Source organism: Ictalurus punctatus, chromosome 9 (genome assembly GCF_001660625.3).
Source record: "Ictalurus punctatus breed USDA103 chromosome 9, Coco_2.0, whole genome shotgun sequence".
Taxonomy (NCBI): domain Eukaryota; kingdom Metazoa; phylum Chordata; class Actinopteri; order Siluriformes; family Ictaluridae; genus Ictalurus; species Ictalurus punctatus.
The window spans coordinates 7,463,491-7,476,719 of NC_030424.2; the positions used below are offsets into that span (position 1 = coordinate 7,463,491).

The 13,229-nt window shown below is 38.5% G+C and overlaps 1 protein-coding gene across 2 annotated transcripts in view; it reads left to right on the plus strand.

Moving 5' to 3' along the window:
* dync1h1 (dynein, cytoplasmic 1, heavy chain 1) overlaps positions 1-12,607 on the plus strand; it is a 75,130-nt gene extending 62,523 nt beyond the window's left edge. For both annotated transcript variants that reach the window (XM_017475842.3, XM_017475841.3), the window contains exons 64-78: positions 779-854; positions 936-1,096; positions 1,252-1,363; positions 1,443-1,503; positions 1,713-1,836; positions 2,118-2,231; positions 2,359-2,529; positions 2,756-2,973; positions 3,086-3,189; positions 4,490-4,698; positions 6,841-6,994; positions 8,024-8,166; positions 11,432-11,600; positions 11,777-11,901; positions 12,010-12,607. In XM_017475842.3, coding sequence (XP_017331331.1) covers positions 779-854; positions 936-1,096; positions 1,252-1,363; positions 1,443-1,503; positions 1,713-1,836; positions 2,118-2,231; positions 2,359-2,529; positions 2,756-2,973; positions 3,086-3,189; positions 4,490-4,698; positions 6,841-6,994; positions 8,024-8,166; positions 11,432-11,600; positions 11,777-11,901; positions 12,010-12,138 — 2,070 coding nt within the window. In that variant the 3' untranslated portion in view covers positions 12,139-12,607. The remainder of the gene's footprint in view (positions 1-778; positions 855-935; positions 1,097-1,251; positions 1,364-1,442; positions 1,504-1,712; positions 1,837-2,117; positions 2,232-2,358; positions 2,530-2,755; positions 2,974-3,085; positions 3,190-4,489; positions 4,699-6,840; positions 6,995-8,023; positions 8,167-11,431; positions 11,601-11,776; positions 11,902-12,009) is intronic.
* Positions 12,608-13,229: the final 622 nt, after the last annotated feature.

The window sequence follows — 13,229 nt, forward strand, 5'->3', positions numbered from 1 at the left end:
ACAAGTAAGCAGAGATGAAAGGTCTAGTGCAGGGGTGTACAATCTTATCTGGAAAGGGCCGGTGTGGGTGCAGGTTTTCATTCCAACCAATCAGAATCCACACCTGATTCCACCTGTTTAATCAGTTGATCTTGGCTTTCAGTAGACTCTGGTGTGGCTTCTGCTTGGTTGGAATGAAAACCTGCACCCACACCGGCCCTTTCCAGATAAGATTGGACACCCCTGGCCTAGAGTGTGGTACTTACATATGGAATCTGTTGCTGTTAACACTCAATATGAAGTCCAGAGAGCTGTCACTGACAAAGATCAACTTGTACAAGAATGATGGGAATAGAAGAGTACGAAGAAGGGAAGGATCTGCTCATGATTCGAAGCATACCAACTCCTCTTTTATGGCGTGACATGTATGGTTGACGTTGTAACTGGTTCCCTTGTGTTTATTGATTAGACTGCTTGCAAAAGTAACGGGATGATTGAACTGTATATGGCCGTATTATTTGCTCAGATTTAGCCAACTGCTTCAAAACTCATTGGATGGTGCTTTGCAGAAGACTGGGCACACAGGGGAACACACATCAAGTTAAAGCTGAAAGTCTGCACTTTGAGGTTATACTCATTTAATTTCTACCCCAATATTCTGTAGTTGTGGCTGAAAAAATTATTTTCAGTGTTTAAATATTTATGGACCTGACTGTTTTAGAGGGTAATGCATGGAGAATGGGTTGTATTCTGTTGTTGTCAGAATGGGTTGTAATCAGGTTTGTAATTTGTGTTCCAGCAATTCTTCATGTGGGTAGAGAGTAACTCCCCTGAGCTTTCTGCACCATACCTCTGGGCAGAGGACAAAACAACCAGTAAGTTGTAGTAGCATAACTAACTAGAAACTAATTTCAGATAAACATAACAGATGTTTTAAGCTTGTTTGTGTTTTTAAGCTCCCATTGGTCAAGCTGTGCACCAGCTGCTGCTAATTCAGGCATTCCGACCGGATCGTCTGCTAGCAATGTCCTCCATCTTTGTGGCCAAGGTCTTGGGAGAGAGTTTCATGTCCATTATTGAGCAGCCACTGGACTTGGCCAACATTGTGGACAGTGAGGTAGAGACTGGCTTTGAATACTATATTCATGCTAATAACTAAATTAGTTCCATATTTTGAAAATTTTTATAGCTTTTCCTTACTGCTGAAATATCTGTAAGCCCTCATAATTGTGAGTCAGAGTGTCTGTGATCTACATAATGAATCTTTTCTAGGTGAAGCCAGGAACCCCAGTGCTTATGTGCTCTGTGCCTGGTTATGATGCCAGCGGCTTGGTCAGAGACTTGGCTGCTGAACAGAACAAACATATTACCTCCATCTCCATTGGTAAGAAGTCAGACTCCTACGTGTAGTCTTAATGGTCTTAAAAAGATGAACAATACATCAACTTTATTTTTCTGCACAGGTTCTGCTGAGGGCTTCAACAAGGCTGACAGGGACATTAACACAGCAGTCAAGTCTGGAAGGTGGGTAAGACCTCTAGTGGTCAGATTTCTGAGATTTAGGGGTATTCAGATGTCATGATGTATTTATTGGAGGAGACTTCAAATTACTTCTGTATGTTGCTCTGGATAAGGGCGTCTGCCAAATGCCGTAAATGTAAAATGTCTGCACCACAGTGAGTCTAATCACAGAGCGCTTAAACATGAGTGCTTCTTTTCGTGTTGTCAAATAGATGGGTGATGTTGGAGAATGTACACCTGGCTCCTGGTTGGCTCATGCAGCTGGAGAAAAAGCTGCACTCCATGCAGCCTCATGCCAGCTTCCGTCTCTTCCTCACCATGGAGATCAACCCCAAGGTCACCCATGCTGCTGTCTATGTCCAACTACAATTTTGTACTTAATTAGTTTAAAAATGGCTTGGAACTCCCTGTCATTGGTTAATTAAATAGATTTAAGATAAGTTTAAGATAAGCCAATAATCGTAAAAAATATGATGGTCTGTTATCTGAATTATTTCACCACATTTGATTCTGTGAACAACTTGCATTTAACAAATTGTTCAGCACTGGAAAATCAAAGCTTAGCGATACTTGAACTTTACTTGGGAACACAGAATTTGACAACTTGTCTTCTGCAGGTTCCTGTGAACCTGTTGCGTGCTGGTCGTATCTTTGTCTTTGAGCCCCCTCCTGGCGTGAAGGCCAACATGCTGAGGACTTTCAGCAGTATTCCTGTGGCTCGCATGTGCAAGGTGAAGACTGAGTTCAAATAAAATTATTTTATTTATTTTTTCATCTTTGCTTTTTTTTGTTTTTAGTTTACTAGTTTTGGTTTAGATATAAGCCTTAGTTAATAAGCAACCATACACTCTGTTGTAGGCTCCTAATGAGCGTGCACGGCTGTACTTTCTCCTGGCCTGGTTCCATGCAGTCATCCAGGAACGTCTCCGTTATGCACCTCTTGGCTGGTCCAAGAAGTATGAGTTTGGAGAGTCTGACCTGCGCTCGGCCTGTGACACTATCGACACTTGGCTGGATGACACTGCTAAGGTCTGAAATAATTTAAATCTTTGTTTTGTGTGTGAGTTCACATGTTTATTGGAGTTGGCTAAATAAAACTCTAATACATAAAAAGGATTTTTTAAAATAACATCCATGTTCATGGTTATTCAAAAGCCCAAAACCATTATGTATGAGTATTTCTGTGTGAAGTTAATAGAAAATAGACAATAAGGAATTTCTGAGCATTATTTTTTGCACTTTTTGACTGTAACAGGGTCGACAAAACATCTCTCCTGACAAGATACCATGGGCAGCACTGAAGACTCTGATGGCCCAGTCTATATATGGAGGCCGTATTGATAATGAATTTGACCAGCGCCTTCTAAACACTTTTCTAGAGCGCATCTTTACCCCTGGCAGCTTCGACAGCGAATTCAAGCTGGCTCTCAAAGTGGATGGCCACAAGGATATTAAAATGCCAGATGGTATTCGGTCAGTGAAAAATAAGATCTGCTACATACAATTAGAACACCTTAAGGGGTTGGCCCCTTTCTGTTCCTTTTATTATAACCTTCAGAATTAATAACATGTTTTTGTTCTGCAGACGTGAAGAGTTCATGCACTGGGTGGAGATGCTCCCAGATACTCAAACTCCATCTTGGTTGGGTTTGCCAAGCAATGCTGAGAAAGTTCTTCTCACCACTCAGGGTGCGGTTATCCATCCCCTGTCTCTGTCTTTCATGCCTGTCCTCTGTCTTTCATGTCCTCTTAATGATTGCCATGGATACATATTTTGTCTCATGTCTCCTCTATTAATAATGATTTATCCTCTTCAAAGTGCTTTCTCTAATAGATTCTGTCAGCATCCACTGGGCCTTAAACAGATCAAACATATTACCCAGGATTTGTCTCCATGGTGTGCCCTGAGCTGAATACACAGTCTCACGTGTCTATGATCTCCGGCAGCTCATACTGACTGACTCACTTTTGTTGTGAACTATATGGCTAAAGTTTGTAGACACCTGACCATCACACCTATATGTACTTTTTGAACAACCCATTCCAGATTAAATTTTCCCTTTGCTATTTTAACAACCTTCACTCTTCTGGGAAGGCTTTCCACTAGATTTTGGAGAGTGGCTGTGGGGAATTTTCACATTCAGCCACGAAAACATTAGCGGGGTCAGGCACTGACATTGGGCGAGAAAACCTGGGGTACAGTCGGTGTTCCAGTTCATCCCAAAGGTGTTCAGTGGGGTTGAGCTCAGGGCTATGTGCAGGCCAATCGAGTTCTTCCACCACAACCTTGGCGAAACTCCTTCAGGGAGCTTGCTTTGTGCACAGGGGCACTGTCGTACTGGAACAGGTTTGGACTAGGCCCCTTGGTTCACTGAAGGGAAAGTGTAATGCTAAAAAATACTGTGTGCTTACAACTTTGTGGCAACAGTTTTTGGGAAGGCCCACATATGGGTGTGATGGTCAGGTGTCCACAAACGTTTGGCCATATAGTGCATCTTTTTAATCTTTTAATTGAAAATATGGATAATGGATCTTTATACCACACAACAGGAAGAGTCCAGGAATTGAACTCTGACCATACACAAAGAGCGTGTGTTTCTTGCTGAGGGCTGGGCTGTGTCCTGACCCTCCAGCAGCTGTATTTCACTGCCATCATGTCGACACATTCTAGCTTCTATCCCCTTTGCATTTTTTTGTCAAACCTATTTAAAGTTGTTACCCACTATGCATGACATCCCTGAAATATGCAATATGTGATGTCCCATTTGTCTGTTGGAGACGAGCTGCATGCACCTTTTTGCCTAAATGTTTTTATTAACTGGGTTTGGAGTAAAAGCAAATGATCCCTGAAAATTTGTTAGCCACCATCTATATTTTCCCTCCTTCCTTTTTTCCCATTGGGGTGATTCTGGTTCCATCCATTTTTGTTCTTTGTTCCACCTCCGCCACCCTCTGCCATGGTCCTGCTTCCCTTCCCTGCTCTCCCCAGGCACAGACATGATGAGTAAGCTGCTGAAAATGCAGATGTTGGAGGATGAGGACGACCTAGCCTATGAGACGGAGAAGAAACAGCGTACACAGTCATCCTCAGATGCCCAACCGGCATGGATGAGGACACTGCACAGTACTGCATGCAACTGGCTACAGCTTATCCCGCTGTCTGTCAATCCACTTAAACGTACCGTGGAGAACATCAAGGTGGGTTCTGGAATGCCACTGTCCTTAAATTGTAATAATTACAGTGGTGGCTTGTCCATTGGAGAACCATTATCAGCATTCAAGAAATGTTAATCTTTGTATAGTCAAAGTCCAAAAAAAATCTGTTGAAATACTAATTACCTCTTGAGTGACCACTGATTTTACGAAATGTTATAATCCAATGTTCCATTGATTTGGTGTTCTACGGTCAGGGGACAGCACATTCACTGTCCCCTTAGCTTCCATAGAGCTATTATTGCATCCAGTCATCAAAAATGGGACCTACAACAAGCACTAACAGAGACCCACTGGCACAAGAATTGTGCTGCCCCATGCTCTGCAGAGGAGTAGTAGACAGAACAGTTAATTGGGTTGCCAGGTTGATCTAGTTTAAAAATACTCTATGGTCTCCATGATCTTGTTGTATAGCATATACACTCACTGTCCACTTCGTTAGGTACACCTGCACATTCATGCAGTAATCGCAAAAGATACACATCAAGAACTTCAGTTAATGTTCATATCAAACATCAGCAAGTCCACCAGCAAGTAGTAAAACAGGGGTGCCCAAACTTTTTGGGTAAACGACTCCAAATTATAGCATTATATTTTTTCAGCTACCCCAATCTTTGACCACCCTACATTTGTTTGTATTTTTTATTTTTATTTTTTTAAATCCTAGATTTGTAATTTAGGACTTCTGTAACATTTAAACATTTTATTATGTCAGTAACATATGTATGTGCAATGCAAGTGACTAAAAACCAAAGGAATATGGGAAGTATTGTGTTGTAGAACAACAATCCACACTAGGGTGGAGTGATACATATCCATGTGAAACAGAGGAGTCTGGTTTACACTTGATGCATGACATTGTGTGCACATGCAGAAGTGGCAGCAACAAGAGCGACATTGTACACATACTCTTCTGCATACCTTATGTGCATGTAGAGGATTAAGTGTGGCATTCACTAGATTATCAGAGCCAAATCATCCCTGTCTGTCAGTTCCAAAGTCAAACTGCTAAATGTTTAGAGATTTCATGCAGTCACAATAAACAGACTGAGAAGCTGATAGTTGTCATCAGCTGCATCTCAAATCAAAAACTGATCTTACATTCAAAAGTATTTCCTAATTTAGAAAATACTTTCAGTTGATTTGAAGGTTAAATTAGAGGTTTGTAAAATTCAGCAGTAACTAATAGGAAAACACAAGTTTATGATTTGATGAATGATGTGACTTAATGAATGACAACTAGTTACAATTGGTAACAAAACAACAACAAAAAACCCAACTTCAAACTGTCTTATTTGTAGCCATAAACTAATCATCTAAGCTTAAGCATTTAAAAGTAACTGTTTCCATTCAGTCATGTTAGTTGCTTATCCAGACCTTTGCATGCAAGGGATTTTACAACTAGACCTTTACAAATGTTGGTCTAATACCCGTGGTCTAGAAGACTATCAAAAATTGTTTGTGAAGAGATTGTCTAATAAAGTGGTCTGTAATAATAAACACCGTTTTAAAAACCCAAGCAACACTGCTGTGCCTGATGCACTTGTACCAGTGGCCAACCCCATGCTGACATCATTGCTGCAATGAAATTGATCCATTTCATTAATTATTAGAAATGTATGTCATGTGTTTTAATTATTTGGTTGACAGTGTAGTAAAAGATACGGTTGCTGTTGGTTCCATATGGTTTCACAATACAGATCCTATAATGAAAGGTGGAGTAATGTTGAACGCATGCATTTCAACAGTTTATAGTTAGAGTAAATGTTGTGGAATGTCAAAGAGACAAGTTTAGTTCCTGTTTACTCCTCTGTCCAGAAGACTTTCCCATGTTGGGAAACTTTGCAAAGCACCGTAGAACTGTTTTTTTTTTTTTTTTTTTTTTTTTTTTTTTTTTTTTTTTAAATAAATTTTTTATTGGTCTTAGGTTATTTGGAGCATCCGCCATACAAGTGCCTGTGTATGAGCTGTTACTATAGGAAGAATAAAGTGCATTAATGTAAACCTATTTTTCATGTAAGAGCTGGATGTACTGTCTGAAATGTGCAGTGGTATAAATGATTAAAACTTTGTGTGTACATGGTTAATTTGGACACTACATTATTTCCATTGCCATTCCAACTATAGGATCCTCTGTTCCGTTTCTTTGAGAGAGAGGTAAAGATGGGCGCTCAGATGTTGCACGATGTGCGTCAGGACCTCACTGACGTTGTTCAGGTGTGTGAGGGCAAAAAGAAGCAGACCAACGTTCTACGAACACTAATCAACGACCTTGTCAAAGGTGGGTTAAAAGTGCTAGAGCCATTCTTATTAAAAATTATTAATCACTGTAGACATGTAAAATTAGTTAAAAAATTTAAATGATTATAACTAGGCCTGTGAATATCATGAAATTTGAGTGTCATACAAATAATTGCAATTAAGGTGTTGTCATTTTTGTAGGAACCTTGTCAATGCTAATTTAAAGTCAACAATTCTGTTGCTGTATAATTTGTGCAACACTGTTACCCTAGATTGTGACAGTAAATGAAAAAAAATCTCTCGAGACTTTCAGTGCTGAAACAGTTTATCAGGGTGTATGAGGATTGGATTTTGTGTTGCTTTACTAACTTTTGTGACACGTGATTTAAAACGGTCTTCCCCAGTTTGAATACTATGCATTTAATAAAACATGTTCTTGTTAACAAACCTGTCAGTTAAAATGATGTCTTAAATTAAGACTTGACAAGTGCACTTTTAATCACTAGTTTGGGGACAGGCACCGCAGGTGTGTAGGCACCTATTGTAATCGTTAGTCAGAAATATTACCGTATCAAATTGAGAGTTGCTATCTCAAACCCTCTAATGCCACCAACAGCTCATGTTTATGCTAATACATTTCGAACCTTAAGGGCTAGAAACAAAATTCTTTTTTCTTCTTGAATCCTTCCTGGATGCAACCTATGACTTTTTTTTTCATCATGAAAAAATTTCCACCATTTTGAATTTTCTGAAAAACATATTGAATTCAAGTTGATTAGTCACACTGTTCTCAAATAACGTGCAAACGAATTTAATGTTGAGCAATCATGACTCGAGGGTACCTGCACAGTTTTGGAACAGTGCCACTTAGTGCTCACAAGATGGGGGGAAAAAAAGCATATTTTTGCTTTTCGGAACGATTTTGACCAAATTCATCTTCAGTTCATGCAATAAAACTGAACTCAGTCATGCTCTGTTGCTTGCTTAGCTTCTTACAAGTCAGATTTTTTTTTCTTAAATAGTTTTTATATTGGTTTTATTTTTTTAATGAATTCTTCGGTTTTCCCAGGCATTATGCCCCGTAGCTGGTACCGTTACACTGTCCCTGCATCCATGACTGTGATCCAGTGGGTGGCTGACTTCAGTGAACGCATCAAACAACTGCAGCAGATCTCACAGGGAGCAGCCAGCGGGGGTGCTAAAGAGCTGAAGGTGAACCCTTTAAACAACTAAACAAAGTACAGTCCTAAAGCAGTCATGAAATTACTTCCAAAAAATTAGTTTTCAAACTGTACAGTGATGTGTAAAAAATATTTGCTGATTTCTTCTGTTTTTGTGTATATTTCATAAAAATTTCAGAAATTAAAACAAAATCCAAGATAAAACAAAGGCAACCTGAGTAAACACAAAATACAGTTTTTAAATCATAATGTTATTTATTGAAGCAAAATGTTATCCAATACCAACTGGGCCTGTGTGAAAATGTATTTTCCCCATAGTTACCAATTCCCCAATTCTATGAACTTGCATTCATAATGGTGTTCAGCTGGACTAGACACAACCAGGCCTGATTACAATGCAATCAATATAAATGCAATCAACAGCATGAAGTTGGTTAAAAGATCTTACTCTGTAACACAATGTTGAAATTGAAAGAAATTATGAGGAAGATGATGATTGAAATACATCAGTCTAGGAAGGGTTACAAAGCCATTTCAAAGGCTCTGGGACTCCAAAGAACCACAGTGAGAGCCATTATCTCCAAATGGAAAAACTTGCACAGTGGTGAACCTTCCCAGAAATGGTCGACCTTCCAAAATTCCTCCAAAAGCACAGGAACTACTCATCCAGGAAGTCACAAAAGAGCCAAGAACATCATCAAAGGATCACAGGCCTCTCTTGCATCAATAAAGGTCACTGTTCATGACTCAGCTATCAGTAAGACACGGGGAAAAATGGCATCCATGGAAGAGTGGCAAGGTGAAAACCACTGCTAACCCAGAAAAACATCAAGGCTTGTCTGAATTTTTCCAAAACACACCTTGATGATCCTCAAACCTTTTGGAAGAATGTTCTGTGGATTGATGATTCGAAGTTGAAACTATTTATAAGACAGGGTCTCGTTATATCTGGCATAAACCAAACACAGAATTCCACAAAAAGAACATCATACCTACGGTCAAGCATGGTGGTGGAAGTGTGATGGTGCAGGGATGCTTTGCTGCTTCAGGGCCTGGGCAACTTATAATAATTGAGGGAAACATGAATTCTGTTCTCTACCAGAAGATCCTAAAGAAGAATGTCCGGTCTTCAGTCAATAAGTGCAACCGGATTATGCAGCAATACAATGATCCAAAGCATAGGAGTAAGTCCTAGTCTTAGAAATAAGTGAAAGACTGATCTCCAGTTACCAGAAGCACTTGTTTGCAGTTATTGCTTCTAAAGGTGGCACAACCAGATTTTAAGTTTAAGGGGGCAATTAGTTTTTCATATTGGTGATGGGTGTGGGATAATGAAAATGTAACCAGCTACTCAAAGACTGGCCACTATTCTAGATAACCACAGATTCACATGATGGTAATTAGTAGTCAATGTATCTAGATGTTCAGAATTTGTCCAGCTCAGAAGATCATAGGTTCACTTGCTGAAGCCAAAAGTTGGATTATGACAGTGAAATAACACAAGGCGCAGAGATTAGTTTAACTGCATATATTAAATGCAATGCACAATAAGTGCAATGGCAAAGTAATAAAATGGAACAGTGGGATCCCAAATATACAAAACAAGAAAAGTATCAAAATAATAAAAGATCAGTACAGTTGAGTGCACTCAAATTAGACTAGACCTGGGTCTGTTAAAATAAAAGTTCAGTTCATCGATTGCACCGATATTGGATTAATGCAAGGTGGGTGTCTTCCTCCAGGGAAAGCAAGTGTCAGGGTGCACACAGTTCTACCTGACCCCTTGGGCCAAGGGGAAATAGATCAAGGCTCTCTGGCTCAGTGTCTCTAGGTTGCAACCTCCTAGCTACAACCATGCTCTATATCAAGTGGGGTTTGCTCGACATCCAGTACTGGAACAGTTTCTCCAAGGATCTCCAGAATCTCTAGTAACCGCGATCAGTCAGTATCTGAATCCAACAATAAAACCTGACCAGTGCAATGGAATGGCACATTAGCTTGAGCACGCCTTCTAAAATAGGCTCTCTTGTGGTATTCCACACTGTTAGTAGTTTACACCCATAACAGAAAGTAGGTATCAATACACCGCTACGATGATTCAGTTACCACTGGCATCACTTCCCATCTCCCTCACTAGCATGGACGGCTGAGAGGTGGGCCTAAACATTCTATTGGCTAGGATGTAGTAACACTCAACCTTACAGGCTAATGTCCCAATAACAATATGCCCTCTTATTGGATGATAAAGGTTCACAAGCGAACTTTTCAGCATACCGAGTTTTTATATAGTTATCACATAAAATGTATAATCACTTGTACATAAACATTTTATTGCATGTTTATTTCACTCAGGACTTATTTATTAATTTTACTTATTACCTATTTTACCTCTGGGTTACAAAAACTTTAAACTTGTGGGAGATTTTTTCTAATTAGGTGAGAATCATATTTGATTCTGGGCATATAACATGATTTTCCAAACACATTAAAACACATTAAGCAGGTTGAATCCTGGCACTAGCTTTCTGTGCTATGTATATTGTTTTATTTTCTTCCTGGTGAGAGAGAGGGAACCTGGATCATGAGCTTCTTGTTTCAAATGTGGTATCCAAGGCCCCCAGAAGGGCAACAGACAACTTTTTATAAATTTATTTAATACAAGAGAGATCCATGAAATGTTATTTATATAATGCTTTTAACAATGGATACTCAGCTGCTTTACAGAAATCTGGATGTGGATTCATTGAGGGGTTTGAATCATTTCTCAAATCCTTTCACAGCAGCACAGAGCCTAACATATACCTAATTTAAAATGCCAATGAAATCAAATTTGGTATTTTAGAGCCTTTTGTGGACAGAAATAATCGAGTATATATCAAAAGTGACAGTGTTTTCAATATTAATAGTAATTTATCATTTCCAAGAAAACACTTCTGTAATTTGAATCTTTCTTGATATATTTATTTTATGGTGTTGAATGAAACTATACACCTCTGATAATAGCGTTAAAGTTGGAAGAAGTTAATATCAAGTTTAGATGTACTAATGGACCATATTTTAAATATACACCGTTGTGTAATTGAACCCAAAGAAACATAAAATTAACTTGTGCTTTCATTTGCAGGTGAAGCTTGCAAACACACCACACACACACACACATATACATATACATATATATACATATATATACATATATATATATATATATATATATATATATATATATATATATATATATATATATATATATATATATATAAATAATAATTATTATTATTATTTTTTTTTTTTATAAGAATATCCATGTGAACCTGGGAAGCCTGTTTGTGCCAGAGGCCTATATCACTGCAACTCGTCAGTATGTGGCTCAAGTCAACAGCTGGTCTCTGGAGGAACTCGCTCTGGAGGTCAACGTCACCTCAGCACAGGGAGCAGCACTTGACGCCTGCAGCTTTGGCATCAAGGGTGAGTAAATCCAGTACTAGCTTCCTAGATGGCGGACACATTTTCAGTGAGGAATATTTTCTACTGTGCTGCTCACAATGGAACTTCATCTGACATAAGATCATTTGCCTCCTCTTTTCACCATGGTGTGTCGTGCTTGTAACTCGAGTGAGTTATGATCTCCATTTCTGTTATAGGCCTGAAGCTGCAGGGCGCTACCTGCACCAACAACAAGCTCTCTCTATCCACAACCATCTCCACTGAGCTGCCTCTTACACAGCTGCAATGGTTGAAGCAAAGCAATGTGGAAAAGAGGAACATGGTAAGGCCTCAATTATTCATTTTTCACTTGTGATTAAGCATACATGTGTTTATTAACTTGAACAGCTTACCTCATTGTAAAATGGCTTCATTTATTCTTTGTCTTCAGGTCACCCTACCAGTGTACCTGAACTTCACTCGTACAGATCTTATCTTTACAGTGGACTTCGACATCGCCACAAAAGAAGACCCACACAATTTCTATGAGCGTGGTGTGGCTGTCCTCTGTACTGAGTAGATAATTGCTTAGCTTTAAGTGTTGTTAAATGTAATTCCTAATCGTCTCCTATTCATTTATGATTATTAGTTTGGTAGGTAACTACTTTGAATGTGCATTGCAAATGTAACAATTTATTAGAAAGTCCAAGGAAACCAGAGATTAGAAAGTCAAGGAAATGTTGATAAATGGATTATTCACTGATGGGAGATTGGAAACCTGATGGGGTTTTTAAAAGAAGGAAGCTCTATGTGTTTTAAGACAGAATAATGAATGTTGATTAAAGTTTTTTCAAGTTGTTTGGTTTCTTTTTGTTTATTTTCATAATTTAAAAAATTCTGTGTTGGAGTGGACTTCGGGTTAGAACAATTTTCTGGGTTAAAGAATTCTGTCAGAGAAAGCGAGTTTTGGAATTATCTTGAACATGTACTCAATATCTGCATACTCGTATTAATGTGTATTGAAGTCTTAATAAAATACATAACCTGTCTGTTATACTATTTTTATTTGCTCACTCTGCTAAATAACTTTGTTACACTGAGAAAGTAAGACTGACATCAAACATAAAATAATGTCTTCATAATTTATTGTAATTTTGTTCCTTGTGGCTGCTTAACAACTATTTTGTGCCTATAAGCTAAATAGGTTTACATTTATTAGCAATATATCTGTAATGTGGCAATGCCAAGTTAACTTGTAAAATCCTAGAACTCTGTTATTAGCCCTGACAAAAATTATGGAATCACCACACTTAGAGGATGCTCACCCATGTTTTTTACTTTGTAACAAATAAATCAAAGATATGACACAATTATTTTTGTTTAATAGCTGAACATCTTCGCTTCATGAAACATACCTCAAACAAGTTAAATGAAATTTTAATTAATGGCATATTTTTTCCAGATCAAGTAGAGGAAACAATTATGGAATGATCAAGAAAAGAAAATCATAATTAGTACTTTGTTGCACTGCCCCTGGATTTTTTTTCTTTGAGGCATGGACTTCATTAATGGGAAAACGATATTCTCCGTCAAGCTGGTTCCAAATTTCTCAAGTAGCAGTTGACAGATCAGCTTTGCAGGATGGAGCCTTGTCATGGACCAATTTTTTAA